Below are 24,263 nucleotides of genomic sequence, written 5' to 3'. Positions count from 1 at the left end.
GTGTAAAGACTAAGTTGTGAACAGTGGCAGCGATGCACTAGCCTTGTTATTTTATGTGGATTTATGAGTAAGACAAATAATTATTTTTAAATGTTCTGCTATAACAGCGATTTTCAACCAATTTTCTGCATGGATTTTTAAAACATGCAACACCTGACTGTTTAGTCAGGGACACTCACCCCTTTTTCCTTAGTTTGAGGAAATACAAAAATGACAACAGTCAACCCAATAATAGCCATGCAGTGCAGATGAATCAAAATCACCCCTTTTTTGTTGTTGTTAGATCGTCATAAAGTATAATTGGCATGCTGTGGGATTTAAGTAACTAGTTTATATGTTCCATAAAATGAAATGTGGCTGAAATTCAAACATAGTGTATAATGTCCAGGTCCTATTTTGTTATCTCCCTGTTTGTCTGTGTATCTGTCCATCCATCCATCCATCCACCCATCCAAATTACTTTAAGCAGAACCAGCCTTGTGCAAAAATAAAAAGCAAACAATGTTTGTTTTTAGCATCTTTGCTTTCCAATTATAATCAAGTTTTCCCCTTTAAGATCATGTGGATTTCCACAAAGCACCAATTGACGGATCCTTTAAACTACATGGACCAGGTCCTTGGAGGGAATTCCAGACCTGTGGGAGTCATGTGAGTGGAGGACAAAGAAGTACTCTTTGCCCCTAAAATCACACTTCAGGCCAGCAGCTTCTTGCCTCACAGATTTATCAGACTGTCCCTAACTCTCAACATCACAGAGCTCCAAAAATACACCTAATTTGATGCTTTTATTGAGCACATTTATATTAGGCAATTTTTATTTTTTTTATATTAAGCAATTTCTAAACCGCTGACCCTGAGGCATATCTCCTTTGAAACCCATTCTGTGCTGGTGGGCACATCTCACTGATGTGGATGCTCCCTCCAAACCTTTGTAAAGACTGTGTGCTGACAATGCTGTTCATGGTGTGTGTCTAAAAGCAAAGGGGAGTCTGGTAGAGTGGGTAGCTGACAGGGGAAGCTTGCTATGCCCCTTACCAGAGCTGCATCCAGGGTGCAGAGGGAATGACCACTCCAAGAGGAGCATCTTAGAAGGTTCCATGGAGAAAACTCACTGCCACCATTTTTTTTCACTGACAATTTGTCTTTTGATTGTGGTCTCTTTGCCAAGCTATTTCTGGACATGGACCAGTGAGTTGCCAACCAATGTTAGGATGCTCTATAAATGCTTAAAGGAATCAGTTAGAAATAGAAATTCACTATATTCTAACCTACACAAGACTATTTTTCTATTTTTATTTTTTTACTTCAAAATCCTCACCTCAGTTCTTGTTATAATTTAATACCATCAAACTAAAGAAGTCACTAGAGATCGTTTAATTAATTCCCTCCTCCACCAGATAAATGATACCCAAAGATTGGTGGGTAATTGTTTTCATATATATATATATATATATTTTATATACAATGGCAAAGGAGATCAGAAAAAAGATGAAAAGTTTACTTTTTTTTTCACCCTAACAACAATCAGAATAATTTTCAAAAAGATCGACTTTGGAGATGTGCAATATTAATGAACAAAACAAACCCAGACTGACTTGGTAATCAATCAAATTAGGTATGATTAAACCTTGCCCAAACACCTACTTTTTTCCTTGTTGGGATACACCAGGATGGTTTGGTTCTTACTTTTACTTTCCAGTTGTCTGCCATGGTTTCATTAAACTCTTCCCCCAGCTTGAAGAAGATCTCAAAGTTCTTGAAAGAGGTCTGTGTCTTGATGCTCACCTTGTCCCCGTGAGCACTGATACTGATGGTCAGCTTCTCCAACGCCGCCAGGTGCCGGACTGTAATGGGCACTCCTGTAAGGCAGACAAGGCAGCAGCCCTACTGGAGATGTTTAGGAAGAAGTGACCACGATGATTTTGGAAGCAATTTAAAAGAATGCGTGCTCCCGCTCTCCCCCGTGGAAGTTTTGGGTGACGTGCAGGGATTTCTTCAATGCTCTCTGTGATGGCTGGATTGAGCCAGACCCTCTGAGCAGGAGCTCTGTCTCACAATTGTACTTGTCATTTTGCAAAGCTAGCTTCACTTGTTTGAGCCTGTGCATTATCTGAATATTTGTACAGTGCCTTGCAGGTGACCCCATTCTAGTAGGAGTGTCATGATCCCCATTTTAGAGCAAAGAACATGGTGTCCTGGAGAGGTAGGGAGCTCATTTTGGGTGATGTGTCTGGTATGTTGCAGAGTTGAGACTTAAACACAGATTTTCTAATTGTCCAAGAATTTTAACACACTTTTTTTTCTTAAAAATCAAGAAATACAATTTTCAAAACACCTAAGCTGCCTTAAAAAAAACAGGACTTAACAAGGAGAAAACGTTCCATTTCTCCAAGCTCGTCTCACTTGCAGGTTTAGTCCCACCTGGCTGAGGAAAGAGAAGGTGTCGAACTAGACCATCTGGCAGGGCACCAGCCCTGATGTGCAGGTGGGGACTGTCCACTGTCACACTTGACGCCGGCGAGAGGCGCCAGAAGAGCTGACCCCCTGCCAGGATGGACATCAAGCTCATCTCACCTCCGATGGTGGGTGGCAGGGCTGCCTGACTGCAGAGGAGCAGTGTGGGCTCTGGGTCCCGGAAGCAGGAAGGGCGAGCTGGTGCAAGCCCGGGCTCCCGCTGTGCCAGCACCCGCACGTCATCGCAAGTCAGATGTGCGCAGCTGCAGGCCGGCCTGGTGGTGTGTGGGAGGTGCCCTGGAAGGACCCCGATGGGGAGGCACACAGCAGTGCTCAGCTCGTCCCCTGCCGCTGCCTAAGCCCAGCTCCTGCCAGCACCACGCTCCTCTTTCCAGAAGCCCCAAGTGCCTTAGATGCCATAAAACTTACACTCAAAACAGGTGGGTCTATGCATCCATGAAGAGATAAGGGAACATGTTTGCTACTAGTCCCTGAGAAGTCAATGCTGATTATGAAAAAGAAACAAGTATTGTATTATGGGCACATCGACTAATGACACATCAATCATTTCAGCCAAGTTTAAAAAGTAAGGTTAAAAAATTGTTGACTGTATATACAGTTTATTATTTCAAGGGAGGGTTCTCTTAATTATTAAAATTACTTGATTAGATAGTAAATAAGCACTGTTCTTCTAGCATTAGTAAATAATTATTTCATTGCTATACCAGAGCCACTATAACTGATGTCCATGCAGCCTGAGCAAGAGCTCAAGGTGGGTAGGGTTTATACTTCCGAGAAGCAACCAGTGGTGAGACACTTAATGAGGAAAAAAGTTCCATTTATCCAATAAACATTTTGAAATTCTTTAAGACAATGTTTTAAAAATATCTTCCACAGGTATCGGAACTGTAAGAATTAACCAAGTGGAAACCATTGTTCCTGCTCTCTTGTAGTTGCAGCTTAAAGCAAACCTCAAAGAACATTCAGTTGACAAACGTAATTATATATTGTTGTTAGTGTTCAGAAATGTGAAGCTGGGAAACATTATTTGATAAAATGAACAAGTTACAGGGAAACTATCAAAGGCTTATTTTCAAAGTAGTTTTGCAAATATTTTCATAAAAAATAAATAGACTTATCCCTGGCTGGTTTGGCTCAGCGGTTAGCACATCAGCCTGTGAACCAGAGTTGTGGGTTTGATTTTGATCTAGGGCAGTACCTCATTTGCAGTTCATCCCCAGCCCTAGTTGGGGTCGTGCCAGAGGCAACCAATCAATATGTCTCTCTCACATCGATGTTTCTCCCTCCCTCTCCCTCCCTCCCAATCTGTCTGAAAATAAATAAAAAATACCTTTGAGTGAGAATTTTTAAAAAAAGAATAAATGGACTTAAATATATGAATGATGATTACTGTTGTAACCCAGGAGATCGACCACACTCAGACTCAATACTTTAGATTTGAATGTGCTTTATTATGCTAAAACCTGCATGCAGGGTCTGCCACCTATGGATGCAGCCAAGAGCAGCAGCCCTGAGAAGCTAAAATGGCTGAGTTTTATAGGGGGTTTGTGGTGCAAATTGCAAGCAAGCAGAATGTACAGAAGCGGAGGTAGTTAGCGATAAGCAGGAGGGAACGGACGTGGGAGGGAGCTGAGGCGAAAGGAAACTGGGTGAACTGGGTCAGCATACATCTATCTGCTATTCATTTTATTATTTAAGTTCTAAAAACTAACAAATTTGAGACGGATATCAGCGGTCAGTCAGGTGCAATACATATATGTTTAACAGTTACAGTTTTATGGGGTAAAGGGAGCTTCAGTTTCTCCCTATCCGTTTCTTTACAGAGCATGCAGGACACTCTGGCCTTGGGGCCATTTCTGTCCTCCCTTTTCCTGAAGGATGTTGCTTTTCAAATTCCCAGTGAAGGTCAAAGTCTGGTTAATTTTTATGGGGCTAAAGCCATCTATAACATTTCCCATTGTTCATCTTGTTGTCCCTGAGGTTGTTAATTAGGGCAGCTTAAAGACAAGTTGTTTTTATTTATTGGATTTTAAGGATAGTGAGCTACAACAATTACAAGGAAGTATATGTGAACCTCATATTCCAAAAAGAGACAATCACTGCTAGTAATGAAAAAGGCAGAAAGAGCTGCATAAACTCTGTTAACCGCGTGTGAGCGTGCCCTGGGCTGACAGGAGAGAGAGCTGCAGGAGGGCTCCTAGCGAGCACAAGCCAAACCCAGCCCCCTGCATGACCGCTTTCCTAGCCTCGCAGTGGCGTTTCTCACCCAGTTGTCCCAAGTATTCCTCAAAGTGTTCACTGGATTCCAGTTTCCATGTTCCCAAGAAGGGCTCAGTCATGATGGAGAGCTTGCTAAGAAGAGGCTCTCACAACCAGAAGCAAAAAAAAACAAAAAAATGTGGGCAATACAGTGCTTCCAGCATTTTCATTTACAAGGCACCTTCATCACGTGACTCTCCAAAATGGCCAATGGGCAGCAGCAAGATGACAGTGTCCAGGCACCAGCACTGACTCATTCTGTCAACCTCCAAATTCAAGTGCAGAAAATTAACATGTGAAGTTGAATTTAGGTCAATGATTATCACTTCTATTCGTTGTGGAATGGAAACAACTTTTGGCAGAGATCAGCCTTTTGAAAGAATGCCTAGTTAACTCTGAAGGAATCTCCTGAGAGATGTCTAAAGAACACCAGACCAAGGTGTTTCCCACCTGACACGAGGACACCATTGCTTGGCAGCACCTCAGCTGCGCTTTGTTTGCACAGACCTCATTGCCTGAGAACTTTCTTCACTAAAATAGCATCTTCCCTCTCCTTGAGGGCTGATGAATTGATATCAGTTCATGTAATTGAAATATCTACACTTGCTTAGAGTGAGGTGTGGGCTATTGTTAATATTATCATAGTTCTTCATCAAGAGTAATTGTGGACTGGGAAGAAAATTAGCAATTATCATGGATTAGTGTTCTGTAATTTAAACTCAGACAGGGAGGTAGAGATCATGATTGGAAATTTTATCTTTTAGGCTTACAAAGTAAGCTTGATATTAAAAGATACCACTTGAAATTGTGAGGGAAAGTTTTGGGGAGAAGTATAGTATTTCAATAGATGCATGCTAAAGACGAAGGAGCAGGTGATGTAAATCTCTGTGTAATTACTCCTTAAATCACCTTCTGCAGCCTGAATACTGAAGTGAACCCTGCAGGTATTGTGTTTATGAACAAGGGATATATTCCAAGGCTGGAGATTTATGTCACAGCTCTGAGCACCAGTTGTTTTTGAAGAAGGCTTAGAAATTACAAGGAGAATATTCATACCATTTAATTTTTTTTTCTTTTAAGTGAATTTATTGGGATGACTCTGACTAACAAAATTACACAGGTCTCAGGTGCATGATTCTACTACACATCATCTGTACACTGTATTGTATGTTCACCACCCCAGGCCAGTCTTCGTCCCTCACCATTCACCCCCCGTACCCTCCTCACTTCACCTCCCCCACCCCTGCAGTCACCACACTGTTTCCCTGTGCATTCATTTTCCTCCTTTTTTTTTTTTTGCTCAGTCCCTCTTCTCCTCCAGCCCCCCATCTATTAGTCTGTTCTTATTTTTGCATACTGTTATCTGCCTATGTTAAATATTTCTTTAATTCAAATAAATATTTATTCAAACCATCTCTTGGTGGAAAAACAATGTTTTTAAAAGTTGATGTTTTGGCATCACACATTTATAACTTAAGTAAGCTGAAGAATTTCTTTTGATGAAAACACATAAAGAAGAAATGTATAATGTAATGTATTTATAGGTGGAATCATTAAAGTATCTGGAGGGCAAAATAGGAAGCAAAAACCCTAGAATCAGTTTTGGAAAATGGACCAGGACTCAAGGTAAGTGCCTTCCCAGTTAGAAGTGTTCTCATCAGTGATGGTCCAGTGCACAGCATGTGATCAGACCTCACCCACTGGTTCTAGGTGTGCATGCACCCTTCTGGACAAAGCAAGCATGCATGGCCTCTTGTGTCTGCCAGTGGGCTTGCAGGACAAATGTCCCCCCACTGTAACCATCCGTTCTTCAATTCCCCTGCCGTTGATGGGCCCAGTAATACATTCTGTGGCCCATTTTAGAACCCAAAAGGCCCTGAGACAAATGGGAACATCAGGCCACTGGCTTCTACAAATGCCTTCACCCTTGGAGAGGCTGGAGGGAAGGTCCCTTTCTGCTCTGCACAGGAGCTTTCTTACGTTAACCAACTCAATGCAAAGCAGAGACAGGATGGCAGGAGGCAAAGGAGGCAGAAACAAGGACACGTCATTTCTGAAATTCTTACTATGTGAATTAATAAATTCCACTATAATTAAAGAGTTTTGTGTCTGAGACTTTGTGAGCTGCATGTTAAGCCTTTGTGATGCTCCTGTGTTTGTGAATAGCTGCACTCGAATGATGCATTTGGACTCAGAACAACCGACTACATGCAACATGAGATGTTAGCCCCGTGTGCAGCCTCATGGCACCACCCATTCCTCCAGATCCCATGTCTCTGTGATGCCGCTCAGAGCTCGTGGGTCCCTATAATGTGACACGATTGTCACAGAAATGTCTTAGAAAACTTTGCTCCTAGTACTGCAGTGAGCTAACCTCTCACTGACCCGTGACCTGCTTGATGAGTGTATCATGCTAAGATTTCTTAGTCACCTCTGCATCCCTAAGACAGCATCCGCTATGTGTAGGTGCTCAGTAAATGTTTTATGAGTGAATGACAAGCAATAAGCAGTGTCTACTTCTTTTTAATGAATGGTTTTTATCTTTGCTGAGCCCAGTCTCTCCAGCGGTGCCCAGAGATGAGATTTCAATACGTTGTTCTCACCTGGCCTGCTCGTAGGACGAGCCTCTGGTGTGGTCAGCAGCTGGTAGAGGGATTCTCAGCCTCCCTTCACCTTTGCTCAGTGTCTCATCACCATCACGCCAGTTTCCATCCTCAACTGAGACAGTTCTCCACGGGTCATGCTGCACCACCAACAGCCTTTGGCGCCTTTGTGTGAGCATAAAAAACAAACCAAACCCAAGCCATTTCCTCAAGTAAAAATATTTCGAGTTAGAATGTTCTTGATCATCAATTCTAGTAAAGAAACTAGAATTCAGTAAATTGTTATAAAACAGTAACACGTCTTGTTTTCATGGTTATTTCAATGCTTATTTATTCATTCCCTCATTTTATATGCTTCTTAAGTATCTCATTATCCAAATCATTTTTCTTTCTCATGACATTTTAGATTGTAAATAGTTTTTAATAAATTTAACTTTGAGATGCTACATTCTCCATTGGTGATGCATACTGATAAAGTTAAATATACCATAACTGCAAAAGTTTTCAGAGATATGTCCAGTAATTTATTGCTGTACACATAATATTTTAACAGGAGCCATACTAGATTTTTTCTGTCTAATTTTTTTATTTTTCAATTTTTTTATTTATCATCAAACAGGGAGGAAGAGAGAGAGGAGAAAAGAGAGAGCAAAACATCAATGTGAGAGAGACTCATTGACTGGCCACCACCCGCACGATCCCAGCCAGGGCTGAGGACAAACCGCAACCAAGGTATGTGCCCTTAGTGGGAACCGAACCCGGGACTCTGATCTATGGGCCAGTGCTCTAACACTGAGCAAAATCAGCCAGGGCTTTTTCTAATTTTTGTATTGTGGATACAGTTCAGGGGAATTAAACACATTCATAGTCGTGCAATTCCCCACATCCACCTTTGAAACCCTTTTCACCTTGAAAGACTGAAACTGCCCCCATTAAACAATAGCTCTACTCTTTTTTTCCCCAGGACCCCAACAACCACATTCCACATCCCACTGCTACAATATTACTACCCTAAGTACCTCATAGCAGTGGGATCATACAGTATTGGAGGGGAAAGACTTGTTGATTCCATTCAGCACATCCTCAAGGTTCATTCATGTTGCAGTGTGTCTCAGGATTCCCTGTGATGCTAAGTGATGCTCTGCTGTATGAACGTCCACATCATGGTTGTTCATTCCTGTCAAGGGACACTTGATGGCTTCTATATTTTGGCTCTATTCTTATGATCAGCAGCGTACATTCTGGCCTCTCCATATGTTGGTGTTATATATAGGAGAGTTGTTCAGAAAATTGTGGCTCGGTTGGTGTTGTCTCATGCAGTGAAAGGTTGCCGGCTTGGTTCCCGGTCAGGGCGTGTGCCTGAGTTTCAGGCTCCTTCCCCAGTAGGGGGCATGCCGGAGGCAGCCAATGGATGTTTCTCTCTTGATATTTCTCTCTCTCTTTCTTTTTTCTCTCTCTAAAAATCAATACAAATAATAAAAATATAAAATAAAGAAAATGTCATAAACGCAATGACATCAACTACAGCACACATTTTAAGAGATGTTTTATTCTATGTACATGGACCTTCAGTGATCTGAAGAGATGCTTCAGAGCTTCCTTGGGGCAGAAGAAATAGCTCACATGCACACACACACACACACACACACACACACACCCCTAACCTGAGAAGCTCATTACCTTTTTTGGTCTGTGTTATATGTTGAAATTCTACGGAAATGCCATTTTAATAAAAAAAAATTTAGAATATATTCATATTTTATTTAAATAAAAAGTTGCTCTGGTGAGAAGCACTTGGAAGCCACTATGAGGACATTTGCAGCATTACGCACGACAAGGCTGCTGCCTCATTTCTGGAATAAATACTATGGGGTTGTTCGCACTCGATTCTTGAGAGACTCCAGAGGTGGCTTGGTTTATGAACAACTTTTCAGACTGCAAAGGGCAGCCTAGAAATCTCTCCCTACAACCACATTGTGATGGCGCTTCTGTCTCATGCCCTGGATGGAGGTGTGGATGAGCAGCCGGACCGGGGCTGTGGGCAGCCTGAGCTCAGGTTTGTCACACCTCACAGTCCCTGCAGTTGAATGGGTGGAAGGACTGTGGCAACCATGTGTCAGGAAAGTTTGTTGGCGCCATTTTTCCAACAGCATTTGCTCATGTTGTGTCTCTGGATTACATTTTGGCAATTTGCACAATATTTCAAACTTTTTCATTATTATTATTCTATTTGCTATAGTGACCTCTGATGTCACTCTAAAAAGACCCTGTACTGTCAGTAAGATGATGACTCACTGAAGGCCCAAATGATGGGCAGCATTTTTAGCACTAAAGAATGTTTAAGTTAAGGGATGTGCATTATTTTAGACATAATGCAATTGCACACTTAATAGTGGAAACATAACTTTTATGTACACCAGGAAACCAAAAATTTTATGTGAGTTGCTTGATTGTGCTACTTGCTTTATACAGGTGGTCTGGAACTAAACCCACAGCATCGCCGCGGGGGCCCTGTCAGCCCCTAACCACGGTCTCACTTTCCACTTTCAGTTATCCAAGGCCAACTGAGGTAGGAGAATGTTAAATGAAAAATTCCAGAAATAAGTAATTCATCCATTTTGAGAGGCACCCATTCTGAGGAGCGTGATGACACTGTCCCTTTGTCTCCCACCCATGGGTCACTCAGTAGCATCCTGGGCACCAGATCAAGTACCCCAGGGTCATGGTGCCTGTGTTCCATTAAGCCCTGTTTTGCCTAATAATGCCTAACTCACAAAACTTTTATTATAGTATATTGTTATAATTGTTCTATGTTATTATCAGTTGTGCAAATCTTTCACTGTGCCTGATTTATACATTAAACTTGACCACAGCTCTGCATGCATTGCATTTGGTACTCGGTGGTTTCAGGCTTCCATGGGGGTGGGGTCTCAGAACAATTCCCCTGTGGATAAGGGAGGATTATTGCACTTTTAATTTTTTCTTCTTTGTTGATTTGAGATAGAGAGGGAGGGAGAGGGAGAAAGAGATGGAAACATTGATGAGAGAGAACATCGATTGGCCACCTCCTGCATGCCCCCTCTACTGGGGATCGGGCCCACAACCTAGGCATGTGCCCTGACAGGGAATTGAATCAGCAACCTCTAGGGGCATGGGTCGACACTCAATTACTGAGCCACATAGGGCAGGCCCTATACTTTTAAAACTACTTCACATCTCTGTAAGAGTTACTTAACTGAAGATCCACTAAAAAGGAATTTTATACTGTGTAATAGCACATGTGTATCAATTTCTACAAAGACAATGAAAAATTCATGAATATTACTTTTTTTTTTTACCTTGGATTATTATGAAAAACCATATTGCTTACACCAGAAACTAAGTAATAATACAATGTTCTATTTCTTCACTGAGTGATAAGAAATTCTCTGGCACAATGAATAAATCATGACATCATCTAACTGTAAAACGTTTTATTTAACAAGTGAAATCACATTGAATGAAATCAGATTGGGGGGAAATCAGTTGCTTGCTAATTAGTGGAAAGTGACAACACATGTGTGGACAATGTATCCAGCAGAATGTTGGAGCTTGATGCAGACGCGTGTCCTGTCCAAGGTTTCTCATTCATGCTCTTTCATAAACTCTGGTGGAAGTGATGCCTTTCATGGTACATTCCTGGACACAAAAATAGCCTTGGTCAGTCACAGGACCAAAACCATTGCTTTGTTCATTGCCTCCTTCCATGTTGGGAAGGAGACAATACTCGTCCAAGATGTATTTGCTCTGCGCCCCTAACATACCTGATGTTGCACTAAATCAGGGAGATATCAAGACCAAAGAAATACAAACCTTCCCTTTAAGGAGCCTGGTTAGATGGGGAGTGAGAAATATGAGCAGAAATTCGCACTGCAACATGGTGCATGTGGCGGGGGTCGGGGAGGGTGGGCAGCATGCCAGGCAAGCTGTGCTCAGGGAGGCCATTGCCAGAGTGAAACACACCCCGACAGAATCACTGTTTGTTCTGCATAAACGACAGCAACGCTCTGCTTTGGTGGACGACAGCTGTCGGTGGCCCAGCACTGGAGTCTGGACTGGAGCACACTCACCACCACAAGATCATTGTCCACGTGCTTCCTCTTGATGGTCGTGGACTTTCCGTCCCACGCCTGCACCTGCATGAGGACGCCTCCATGTGAGGTCATGGTGCTCTGCGTGCAGGGGGAGTGGAATCAGAAAACACACCACTTCTGTGGTAAGGCATCTTTGAGGTCATTAGAAATTCTAAATTATGAGAATATCTTGCAACAAGAAAATAAAAGAATGTCAAAAATAAAATCATACAATGTTACATACACATTGTGGCCAGAATATTATATGAACATTCATTTGAAAAAAATACTGTGAAAGAATATCAATAACAAATGTATGTTGAGATGGTAGTATCACAATTTTTTAAAAATGTCCCCACGCTTTATAAATTTCTCTAACATTGTTACTATAATCCACTTCAAATACCATATATATGACATGACAAATTATGGTGTTTCTTAAAGTAATGACAACTTGATAAAAAGGAGTACAATTCACCAACCACACATCGAAGGCACTGTAGTTTAGATGTGGGAGGTCGGGGACAGCCAGCCTGTGTGAAGGGTTTTCTGTCCCAACCCCTGTTCCTCACCTTGACTTTTCTGTCATCTGCAGTGACTTCGTCAAACTCCTGGCCCAGTTTGAAGGAAATCTCCGTGTTTTTAAAGGTGCTTTCAGATTTAATGGTCATCACATCCCCACTGACAGCAATACTCATGTTGGGCTTGGCCATGCCGGCCACCTTCCTGGTAGCAAAGCCCACTCCTGTGAGTGGGGAGAGGAGAAACGTCATGTTCACAGTTCTCTCGCATCTTTAACAAAGAGCTGCATTGTGTGCGTGCATGTGCACACTCGTGTGTGTGGGTGAGGGTGTGTGTGCACAAGGACACCAGTGAGTCCTGAGTCACCTCCTCTGGCAGGTGAGTGCAGAGGCGGACCCGGGAAGAAAAGCATGACACACAACTGGCTGCAGGCTGGCTCCTTCAGCTGCCCCTCTGCATTCAGACGCAGCACCCAGGAGCCCAGGTGTTAATTTGCAGCAAGAACACGTACAAAGACGAGTCTTCCAGAGCACACTTGTTTTTAACAAGTCACTGCACTCAGGCGCCTGGCATTGTTCGTGAGAGTGGCCTCTGCTGTATCACACAACCCACAGAACACCTGCCACCGCAGCCATTCCTTAGATACAGAGGATCTAATCCACACTCAGAGACGGAATTCTCAATAGGATTTGGAGCCAATATGGAGTTACTCCACTAAAAAGAAGTCATCTCTTTGGGTGTCCAAAAATCACTTCTCATAGCATTTGCTGCCCATTATTTTTTACATTAGTCCACCATACATGAAGACTTTGAGGAATTTCTCCAAAGACACAATGTTTCCTACATGCATGCCACTTTTATAACAGTGATATGGCCCTCACTCAGCTACAGGAAGGTTAAAGAGGGTCTAGGTGTTGATCATGAAAATGTCAAAATTCAAGAAATCACTATCTTAGGCGATTGATTTCCAATCGCCTAAGTTACCCATTTATCTTTTCTTACAAAAAATTGACTTCCCTTGTGAAGGGTGTGGGATCAACAATGTTCAACCCAACAGACACCACAGTAACAACCTCACTGCCTGTGTTGAATTCTTTAAAACACATATACATAAATCTAAGCTGTTGTTTTGAGTAAAAGTTACTTACAGGTGCCAGAGGTTAGAAATGAGGCACTGGGAAGAAAAACAGTGAACAAGACGACTGGTGCTGAGTTAGATTTAGCTCCCTGTCAGAGAAGTGGCCACAGCAGGGAACATAACATGTTGTTTCATCAAGTCCTGACCCAGTTACAAAATATAACATCAAATAAGGGGAGTGATTAAGCACCATGACTGGAGGCAAAGTAGAACATGGTTCCAGGGTGCCCAGCCTTGGGCAGAATCACACTCCCACCTGCCTCATTCTGCCCTCATTTGACTGATGAAGGTGACCCCTGCTTAAGGATCATCAGTTAGAGCAGCTCATTTCAGGAGGTGTCTTACTATCTTGTTATCAGTACTTTGTCACTTTAAAATATAGTAGTAGAAGAATTTAAATATAAATAGCAAAAGTGTAAAATGTTTCTACAAATCAATAATTAGCTAAATAGCTTCAAATCCTGGCATTTCTATATCAGCGTGTATTAGTTTATGAAATCAAAATTAGTGATATTCTAGAAAGTGGGAGAGGACTCACTCATGCTGAAGTCCTTGATTTTCCTCTACCTCGATAAACAAGAAAAATAGTAGTTATATAAAGCAAAAATATGCTATATGACTTGGGGGAAGGTTAAATCTTGAGTTTGAAGGAGTAAATAATAATCCCTAATAAAGATATTGTGGGAAAGTCCTTCCCAACTCGTCCCCTGGGTAGGACTCAATCAGTCACAGGGATGTAGGAGAGAGGTTTTCATGGTGAAGAAGACTCAAAGCTGGGAACGTGTCTTCCTACAACCTTGCACTCTCTCCCTAACTACCTGGGGGCCTCCGCGGAGCACACCAGCAACATTAATGGAACATAAGGACCCAAAAGTCTCGGTTATTATCAAAGAGGAGGGATGCTATGTGTAACACTTTCTTTTCTAATTACTCAGTAATTCTATGGAATCCCATGGATTTGCTGGTCACAGAAATATTTAAGCCCTTTGTGGAACATACTCTCTAAAATTAAGACTTTTAGGGGAGGGGGTTTGTGGTACTGGGTGAAAAAGGTGAAGGCACTAAGCAAAAAAATCCCAAAAAACTCATGGACACAGACAACAATGTCACCCCAATAAATTCAATAAAAAAAAAAGATTTAGGCCCTGGCTGGTTTGGCTCAGCGGTTAGAGCGTCGGCCTGCGGTCCTGAGAGATCCGGGTTCGGTTCCCGCTAAGGGCGCGTACCTCGGTTGCAGTTTGTCCCCGGCCCTGGTTGGTTGTGCGGGTGGCAGCCACTCGATGTGTTCCTTTCACATCGATGTTTCTCTCTCTCTCTCTCTTCCTCTCTCTCCCTCCCACTCTACCTGAACAAAAAATGGAAAAATGTCCTCGGGTGAGGATAAAAAAAAAAAAAAGATTTAGTCCCCCACAAAACAACTGCCTATTTAAATGGATTGACATTAAGACAATACAACAATTGGTTAACATACGTTTACTTTAAAAATTACACAAAGATGAGAAACACTGTGTCAAAGGCCACTGCTGCCTGCTAGGAACTAAATACGGTTTCATTCCCAGGCTACCACCCCTTTTCATGCAAGAAGGAATGAAAGAGAAGCAGACAGCCGAGTCAACCAAAGACCAGGTTCAGCTATCAAGGGAAATCTGGTCAGCTCCATGACCTACCAAACTTCCACTGAGACCTTTTCATGTTGGTTCCCCTGTGGCTGTGACTTGGGTGTTCAATATTTCTGTGAACAAATGGTTCCCACTTGCTCTTCTAAAGCTTCTATACAGAAACAGCATTTCCCATCTGGCCAACGCTTCTCGAGTGAAAAACAGCCACAGCCCCTTGTCCCCAGAGGAATGACTGCAAATCCCCCACATGTCTGCTTACCCACTTCTTTCATGTAGTCATCAAAGTTTTCACTGGAGACGAGTTTCCAGGTACCTAGAAATGCATCACACATGCTGGGAGCCGTCTGGGACTGTTGTCCAAGGTGAGAAGGAGCTGGAGCCTCTGGGATGTGCTGTGCCCATCAGAGTTCAGTTCCTGTCCTTTTAAAGATGCCCAGAGCATGTGACCTGAGGAAGGGCCAATGGGGACGGAAATTGGACCATTTCTTTCAGTACCAGACCCTGCATGTTCCCCTCTGACTCATGTTTTTAATAAAAATATCTCAGCTTTGGTTCTCCCTGGCAAATGACCACTGGACTGAGAGTACAGATTATTTTTAAACCACTTACAGAGTATTTTAAACATGGCTGTTTTGATAGTTGAAATCCTCAGCAATGCATTTCCCCCTATTATTTTCATATGCATTTGTTCCAGTGTGGAGCAGAGCTGGGTCATTATCTTGGGATGAGCTTTGACCCCTTTTTCTGGAGTTTCAGTTAAAATTACAATTATGTGGTTCTTATGAATTGAGGATCATATGAAAGGGAAAACAATGACTTATCTTAATACAGAGATAACTTTGTGTCATGTTCTAAATTAATAATGGTTTACTTTTTAATTTTGTTTTTGTGTCATTTTGTTTTTAAGAATATTTATTTTTTATTTTTTTATCCTCACCCGGGGACATTTTTGCATTTATTTTAAGATAGAGTGGGAGGGAAAGAGGTGGAAAGAGAGAGAAAGAAACATTGATGTGAGAGAGACACACTTAGTGGTTGCCACCCACACGACCCTAACCAGGGCCAGGGACAAACTGCAACTGAGGTACACGCCCTCAGCCAGAACCAAGTCCGGGACTCTGGTACACAGGCCAATGCTCCAACCACTGAGGCCAGGGCCTTTTAAGACTATTTTTAAGAGAAGTTGAGGTTTACAATAAAATTAAGAGAAAGGTATAGAGATCTCCTTTACACCTCTTACTGACCATCCCACACATGCATAGCCTCCCCCACTATCAACGTCACTCAGAATGGCACTTGTTTTTTGTTTTTGTTTTTTACCAAGGACAAATCTACATTGACACATCATAATCCCCAAGGTCCAGAGTTTACTTTGGAGTTCAGCGGTGTTCTCCATCCTATGGGTTTGGACAAATGTACAATGTCATCAGTAGGGTGTCTACGGAGTAATTTCATGGCCCCAAACCCCCCACGCTCTGCCTGCTCACCTCCCTCCCACCGCTCACCCACCATTGTTGTTTTCACTGTCTCCATAGTTTCACCTTGTCCAGAGTGTCATAGAGTTGAAATTGCATGATATGAAGCCTTTTCAGACTTTTCATGGCTCTATAGCTCATTTCTTCTCAGCATGGAATAGTATTCTGTTGTCTGGATGGACGAAGTTTACTTCTCCCTCACCTACTAAGGGACATCTTTGCTTTTCCCTCAAATTGGCGATTATGACTAAAGCTTCTGTAAACATACACGTGCAACTTTTTGCATGGAAATGAGTCTTCGGCTCCTTTGAATGAATGCAAAGGAGCATGGTGGCTGGACAGTAAGGTAAGAGTGTGTTTAGGTTTGAAAGAAACCACCAAAGTGTCTCCCGAGGGGTCTGCACCATGTTGCACTCCCACCAGCGATGCCTGAGATTCCCGTTGCCCCTCCCTCAGCACTCAGCTCTGTCAGCATCCAGGCTTCCGCCTCTGGTGGCTGCCCTGGGTCTGGCTGCTGATGCTCTGCCTGTCCCTCACAGCACCTTCTCCACTGTGACTTGGCTTCTGGGCACCTTCTAAGTGCGGTGTCTGCTAAGGTCTTTGCCCCATTTTTTAAATTAGGTTGTTTGTTTTATTATTATTCAGGTTTTAAATTAAAATATATTTGACATATATTATTGTTCAAATGTAAGGTACACAACATGTTAGTTTGATGATTTATATATAATAATATGACTGTATTGTAGTGATAATTACAACCTCTGTCATGTTATACAATTATCTTTTCTTCTTAGTGATTAGAGTCATTAGCTTCTTAGTCTCTAGGCAAGTTTGATGATTATAATACAATATTGTTGTTGTCTGTGTTCTTGATATATTTTTGATAACAGTCCTTTAGCAGATGTGTCTTTTTGCAAATATTTTCTCTCAGTCTATGAATAATGGTTTACTTTTCAAAATACATATTGATGCTTTACTTTTGTAACAAAATGCATCAATTGAATTTTCAGATGATTATCACATTCTAATATATATCACATGTATTGTAACACTGCAATGTAACACTGTTTTAGAGATGGGCAGTCCGGTATTGTCATCTCTTGTCAGTATTGAATACTCTGAATGTGGCTGGTATGACTGAGAAACTATTTCATTTTGTTTAATATTAATTAAAATTTAAGATACACTCCTTAATTCATCATTTAAAAATGTTTAACTATGTTTGGAAGAACCTGGGTATGTTACAACATCTGAATGCCTATCAATTATTTTAAAAGAAAATTTGGGGTCTGATTTGAGGTGTACGGTTCCTATAAAATGCACACTGAGTTTTGAGGACAATAGGAAGTAAAAGCACAATCTCTAATTTAAAAATTTTACATTGATTATATTTGGAAATGACAAATTTTAGCTGTATTGAGTTAAATACACTATACCACTAGAATTAATTTAACCTATTCCTCTCTTACTTTTCTAACATGGGAACTAGGGAAGTGTAGCAAACCTGTGTGGCTCACACCTAGCCTCGTGAGGACCATGGTGCATCAGGCTGGTCGGCTTGTGCAGCGGTGGCGGGAGCTCTGTGGACCCCTGGGAGCGCGGTGCTGAGCCGGCGCTCACGGAGCTCACACCGCGGGCCAGGAAGGCAGGCGATGTGCACGCCCACAGGCCAGCAGCAGGGAGCGATGGGTTTTGGGGAAACTGAACGGGCATCTGTCGTCATGACTGCTGGGAGGGTGAGCACTCAGGGGCTGGTCCAGAAAGGCTAGTCCCAGGAGGTGAACCACGAAGCTGATACCTGAATGATGAGAAGAAAACAGCTTTGGAAGGATCAGAATAAAAGAGTGTTCCAGACACAGGGAACAGAAGTTGGTGGTTTGCTTTTTCACCCCAATTTGACAACTAACAGCAAACCACGGCAGGTGGACACACATATCTGCAAGTGTGTGTTTCCACTGAGCAGGGTCCGAGATCTTCTAAGACAGGGATTTCTCTCTGGAGTATTCGTGGATGGATATAAAGAAATTAAGTGTTCAGCACACTACATAGAGGAGATCTTAATGACATAGATTAGTGAGAGTCTGCAGAAATACCTCAAGGCTGCTCTGTTTGTCAGCAGCCTCGTGTTTCTATGTTCATGGATGTTGTGCCTGGTCATTGGTGGAGAAATGCCACAGCTGAGGGTATCTAAACACAACCACTGGCTCCGTTCATGACTACAGACAGACAGGAGTAGTAACAACGCATAGCAAAGGGCCTCGGTGACTTAGCCAGGGACGAACGGAGATGTGAGAGGGAGTTGAGTCTACGTGAAGAAAGTCCATGTTGTCGGTTGTGTAGAGGAGCAGGACGGGCTGCTCAGAGTGACTCACTTGGAGGGATGTTCAAGGCAGCTCAGCTGATGTTCCAAACTCATGTGCCGTCCTGTGGATGCTCAGACCCTATCCATGCACACGTCCACAGGGTCCTGTGTCATGTCAGGTAGAGAATTCCTCCTGGACAATAAGCTTTCTGGGAATTCAACATAAAGGCCCACAGCTCATAGTCTATGCATTTTCTTTGCAATCTAACTGGAATATAAGCAACTGCCCAGTTCCTCTGTAAATTGTTTTCACACAGTTCCAGAAATGTAACCTCACCACATGGATAAGAGAGGATGTTCCCTCAGCAAACAACCACCATCTGCCACCACAGTGTGGATGGATGGCTGTGGGAATAAGGTGAGATAATGATGGTAATCACACACAAATAATTTGACATCACGCGGCCTGGGTTCCCACACTCCCGGAAGAACATTCTCCTGATATGTGAATGCAGGGAATTTGAAATTAACCCAAACTGTAGTGCTCATCCTTTCTTGAAAACTAGTAGAAATTATACACATTTTCAAACCTGATTTTATTGTTTAAAGCTCACACTAATAAATAATTTTGACAAAAATTGTTTTGCAGACCCACTGTGTCCAAGACATTGTGTTAGAGCAGAGTGTTAAGTCATGATAAAAGTCACACATGATTTCTGTCTTTTCTTTATGACCCCAGTTCTAACCTAGTTATCAGCCTGGGGCCAGAGTAAAACACAAAACCTTTTTAGATGTTTTATTTTGACAGACATTTAATATGGGCTTTTTTTGTTTTTTGTTTGTTTGTTTTGCACATGAGGCACTTCCTGATCTCCTGATTTTTTACACTTTCAGCACCTTTCATTGGCATAAAGTGTGTAGAAGATGAACCCTTCCTTCATCCCAACCGTCTTTCTTTCCTTGTCTCCCTTCTCCATTCTGAACTCTGTCCCATTCATGACTTAACACTCCTAGTGCCTTGTTTGTTCCCCAAATATTTGCCAAGTTAGGCACTGATGAACAGAAAGAATGAGGTGTGGGTTTGGGGTACATCTCATGCCTCATGCTTGGGTAGGAGATGCAGACTGACAACCATGGCAGAAATCCATGTGTGGCACCAGGAAGGGCACAGAGCACACTGGAGGCAGGAGTGAGCTCTCTCACGAGGCAGAGTTAAAGGACAGCGAGGGGCCGAGCAGAGAAAACTGTGATGAGCAATGGACCAGCAGGGAAGAAAATTAGGAAATGCTATAGGGCTTGGCTGGGTGGCTTAGGGGGTTGGAGCATTGTCCCATGCACCAAAAAAAGGTTGTCAGTTCAATTCCCAGTCAGGACAAGTATGGGAGGCAACTTATGTGTCTCTCTCTCTCTCTCTCTCTCTCTTTCTAAACATATCCATGGTGATGATTTAAAGAAAAAAATATAAATTATATGGAATGGTTGTAGAAAGCTTCTTTCTCATTGGGGAAGCTCAGTCCCACAACAAGGTACATCAGAGAAAACTTGCATCATGTCACAAAAGGGACTCCCACAGGGTGGCTCTGGTGCTGCTCACCATGCTCACATAAGCTCTGGGATGCACACCCAGCCACCCTGCACCCAATTGCAGGACAGGAGTCCTCAGTGTTGGGTCTGCTCCCTTGGTAGTGGAGCTGGGGACAAGCTCAGCCCGCAGCACTCGCTGGGACAGCCAACTTCCCTGAATTTGGCTCCACTGGGGACGACCTCTGAGGACTGGTCCCCTGACCTTTGCCTATTTGTTTCCTTTGGAGGAAATGAGAGTATTTTTCTAACAAGTTTTACATTGAAGAGAAAACATACCCAGTTGCTGGGCGATGAGGACAATGCTGTGTTGAGAGGCAGTGTGCCCACAGTTTGTGTGGTGAGTGAATGTGGGGCTCAAACCAAGGCTGCCCCTTTATTAAAACAGAGCTCCTGGTCATGAGTTATTGCTGCCAGCATCGAGGTTGTGAGAGCTTTAAGGGGGACTGCTGGCAGGAAACTTAGAGAGATTGTATTTGGTTCCCTTTCCCCATGTAGCACTGGGGACACTGAATGTGGGGACTCTGTTCCATTTCTTATCCTAGTTTTAAGAGGCCAAGTGAAGGTGCCTGGCGTTCATCTGCACACTGTTACTGGACGTGTGCTCACGAGGACTAGCACAGGTGCTTCGAACTCAGATGGTGATGGTGTAGAAGGTGCAGTGAGATGTGGTAGCTGAGACAGACCTATGCGGTTTTCACTCACCCTCAAACCCAGAAAACGGTCTGTAGCCACAGCACAGCATGGGCAGGTCAGCCCACAAGGAGCTGGGAAACCACTTCCTGAAAGAAGCATGTGGCCTCCTTCATCTTCAGGTGGCAGAAGGAGCATTGATTAAAAGAAACTGATTGTAACAAAACATTAACTAGAAAACCAGGAAGGAGTGTACAACCAAGCCAGTTGGGAAGCAGAAGACATCACCAAGACAGTGTCCAGGGACAGGCAGAAACACACACACACTCTCTCTCACACACACCCCAAGTTTTCTTTCTTCTTGTGTTCATTTAACATGAAGTTATTCCTCCCGTAGCACCTGGCTATGAACTCTTTGGGGTGGCAGCTGTCACTCAGGCTTGGAGACCCCAGATGTAGCATCTCTATGAACCAATAAGTTCATTGCTGAATTAGGAAGAAAACATTCAGACTCATTAAAGCATGTTAAAATATAAATGGCAGATAATATAACAATATCCCTGGCAGTCTTAGTATTTTATTAAAAAGATCCTGATTAAGCTCCACTATTAGTTGCAACAGAATCATGGTAAAGACTTCAGGTGTGGGTGCTCCGTGGAACACAGACCAAATCTGCCCCTGATGCTTTGGTGCTTTGGAAACTGCTGCTCAGGCCTGGAGACCTCTCCTTAATAAAATTTTAGAATTAATTTGAAGATGGTCTCCTCTTGGCATACTGTTTTGCAGTCAGACAATAACTTAAAAGTAAAACTCCCACTTCCTGTGGAATAGAGTTCCAATCTTGCCTGAGTCTGAATGCCATCATTTTACTTTGAAGAGAACACTAGGGATCAACCCACCAATGACACCACTGTATTACCCACATGTCCTTCAGGGATTTACTCTTTGATGATGTGAGTCAAGGAACATTATCCAAGGTGCTTACACATTCTCTTTTGAGAGGTTCAATTTCTTTGTTGTAATGGCTTTCATATGTGGGACACATGCAGTGATCACTCTTTCAATTATATAAAACTGGATTTTCTCACACAGGTTGTGTAAAGACTGAGTTAATGAACTGCATTCATTAAGCTGTTAATATTCCAGTTATCCACAGTGAGGAAAAGGACTTTTTTGATTTCAATGAAGAAAACAAATATGCACACCTTATGTTAACATGAAACTCGGTACAAAGAGTAAAATGTATGATGCCTCGTTATCATGCAACCAATGCATTGGTAACACTGCTGAGAGAGTGTAGGTACAACAGATTACTATTATAATTTCCATAGCCATAACATTGCTCTAACCGGTATTTTATCACACTAACATTTATTTATTATCAAGATGATATTTACACACCTCCAGGCAAAGACTTAATTAACAAAAGAAAAAATGTAGCATGTAAAGATGGTTCCCTCATTGTCTTGCACAAAATGGGTCTTATTGTAGTATAAGAAATTAGGCAGACACCTGCCATGCAAGTACTTTTCTGTATAATTTTCAAAAAGTAAACCAATCTCACCCAAATTTTGAATGACTGGTCTGAAACCTAATTTATAATTGATACCTATAAAAACTTTAGCAAGGCATTTTGTTTAGACTCCAGTCTTGTACTGATTCTGTGATGTGCGCTGGTGAAAAACCTGAAGTATGGACACAGTCTTTCATGTATCAGAGGAGGTTTCAAATAAGGTTCTGAGCAGAGCCTCTACTTAGCAAAGAAGCCTCTATTTACTGTGCCATGAACACTCATGCTCTCCCATTAATGGACATATAGTGTAACTTCTTACAGAGAAAAGCATTCCCAGTATTTGGTGAAATGCATATTCTTGGTGAAACACATAGCACAGTAAAAGCACAAGTATAAGAGTACAACACTATTTGCATCAAGACATTTGTAAACCATACTGATGTTGCACAGTCTGTGGTAAAGTCCCATATTGGTGGTTCAAAAGTGTCTGCACAGAATGAAATGCAACAATTTTGCAAACCACTAAGCATACTTGGGAGCTAGTTGTCTTCACTGCACTCTTCTTAGGACAGTGAATAAGTGCAAAGCAAAGTTCTTACTGCCTCCGAAACAGTGTCCCACCTTCTCCCAGTGTGATTGTTATATTGTTACATGAAGAAAATCCATGCTTTACTACAATGATACCACCAGTGTACTCCCCACACTTTAATTCAGGTATTTTGTCTTTGGTGGTGAATATCAAAGTTTCCAAGAACTTCACATTGGACTTGTTCAGTTTCATTGTGACGAGTGGCACATGTAAAACTGCATTAGTGATCACTCTTTTTATAAGGTTGTACTAGGCCGCAGGTTCGCTCATTGTTTCGAGCAAGGATTAATGAATGAACCTGCTACTGATTTAACTGTTTTTGTTCCAACTAAAGCTCTTTGATAATGGGCTTTCGTTATGATCCACAGAGTGAAATAAATACCCACACATAGCACACTTAGTGATAACTTCTAATTCTCAGTGAAGAGTACAATGTCCTGTGAGATCCTAGCTTGGTGAGGGTATATTCTTTCCATTTTTGCATTATTCTTTCCAAAAACTGAACATTCCCATGACTGGAACTGAAACATTCAATCACTTCAACATTCCCTTGCTGTAAGAGGCTTCACACTTTTTTTTTTTTTTAATCCTCACCCGAGGATATCTTTCCATTTTTTGTACAGATAGAGTGGGAGGGAGAAGAGAGAGGAAGGGAGAGAGAGAGAGAAACATCGACGTGAAGGGACACATCGAGTGGCTGCCACCCGCACGACCAACCAGGGCCGGGGACAAACTGCAACCGAAGTACGTGCCCTTAGCGGGAACCGAACCCGGGTCTCTCCGGACCGCAGGCCGACGCTCTAACCGCTGAGCCAAACTGGCCAGGGCAAGAGGCTTCACACTTTTACAAAAAGAGTTTATTCACCAAGGAAAAATATATTACATAATGAATATTCCCACAGGCCTCAAACAGCATGGGAAGTGTTGTAATATACCTAAGAAGACAGCAGAGAGTCAAGTACCACTGTGTATATCTTGCAAGAATGTAACTCACACCCCAAATTTTAAGCATGATTGCACCTAAACAGAATGTGTACTTTCTACATACATAATAAAAATAGCATCTTCTTTTTAGACTCCTCTGGCTGTAGCACTTCATTGAGGTGTGCTTTGCAAAACCTGAACTATTCTAACAGTCATAGATTATTTAAAAAGTGTTTTGGTTTGAAACACACTTTCTAGCAGAGACTCTTAAAATATATGGTGAAGGACAAATGCAAATGTTGGGCAACCACATTTTCTTGAATCAATACTTTCCTAAACTGTACTAATAACACACTCTCAGTAGCACAGGGCGAGAGTTGTGGTTCAATCGCCTGTAAACTTGATAAAACACAGCAAATTTTTTAATCAAATTTTAGAATGCATTGGAGGATGGCCTTGTCTTGGCATACTGTTTTGAGGTAAGAGAATAACTTATAAGAAAAACTCCCACTTCTTAT

At 42.3% G+C, this 24,263-nt stretch overlaps 1 protein-coding gene and 1 pseudogene across 1 annotated transcript; both read right to left on the bottom strand.

The window, feature by feature from the left end:
- Positions 1 to 1,108: 1,108 nt before the first annotated feature.
- On the bottom strand, positions 1,109 to 4,814 carry LOC118643472 (annotated as a pseudogene).
- Positions 4,815 to 10,949: 6,135 nt separating this feature from the next.
- LOC118643471 (fatty acid-binding protein, adipocyte-like) lies at positions 10,950 to 15,361 on the bottom strand. The gene is made up of 5 exons (XM_036281573.1): positions 15,338 to 15,361; positions 14,988 to 15,175; positions 12,022 to 12,194; positions 11,447 to 11,548; positions 10,950 to 11,015 (listed from the first exon to the last, which is right to left on the bottom strand). Exons 2-5 carry the CDS (start codon positions 15,058 to 15,060, stop codon positions 10,965 to 10,967), a joined length of 399 nt encoding a protein of 132 aa, XP_036137466.1. The 5' UTR covers positions 15,061 to 15,175; positions 15,338 to 15,361; the 3' UTR covers positions 10,950 to 10,964.
- Positions 15,362 to 24,263: the final 8,902 nt, after the last annotated feature.

The sequence above is a fragment of the Molossus molossus genome, unplaced genomic scaffold (assembly GCF_014108415.1).
Source record: "Molossus molossus isolate mMolMol1 unplaced genomic scaffold, mMolMol1.p scaffold_m16_p_39, whole genome shotgun sequence".
NCBI lineage: Eukaryota > Metazoa > Chordata > Mammalia > Chiroptera > Molossidae > Molossus > Molossus molossus.
The sequence above is the reverse complement of the archived record's forward strand: the minus strand, read 5'-3'. Positions and strand labels throughout refer to the sequence as shown.

Excerpts from the sequence above, each read along its gene's own strand:
- LOC118643471 (XM_036281573.1), bottom strand. The coding sequence starts at position 15,060 with ATGTGTGATGCATTTCTAGGTACCTGGAAACTCGTCTCCAGTGAAAAC. Across the intron at positions 11,549-12,021 it reads CAGATGACAGAAAAGTCAAG|AGCACCATGACCTCACATGG; the intron begins GTGAGGAACAGG and ends CCCTGCACGCAG. Across the intron at positions 11,016-11,446 it reads TGGACAATGATCTTGTGGTG|GAATGTACCATGAAAGGCAT; the intron begins GTGAGTGTGCTC and ends TTTTGTGTCCAG.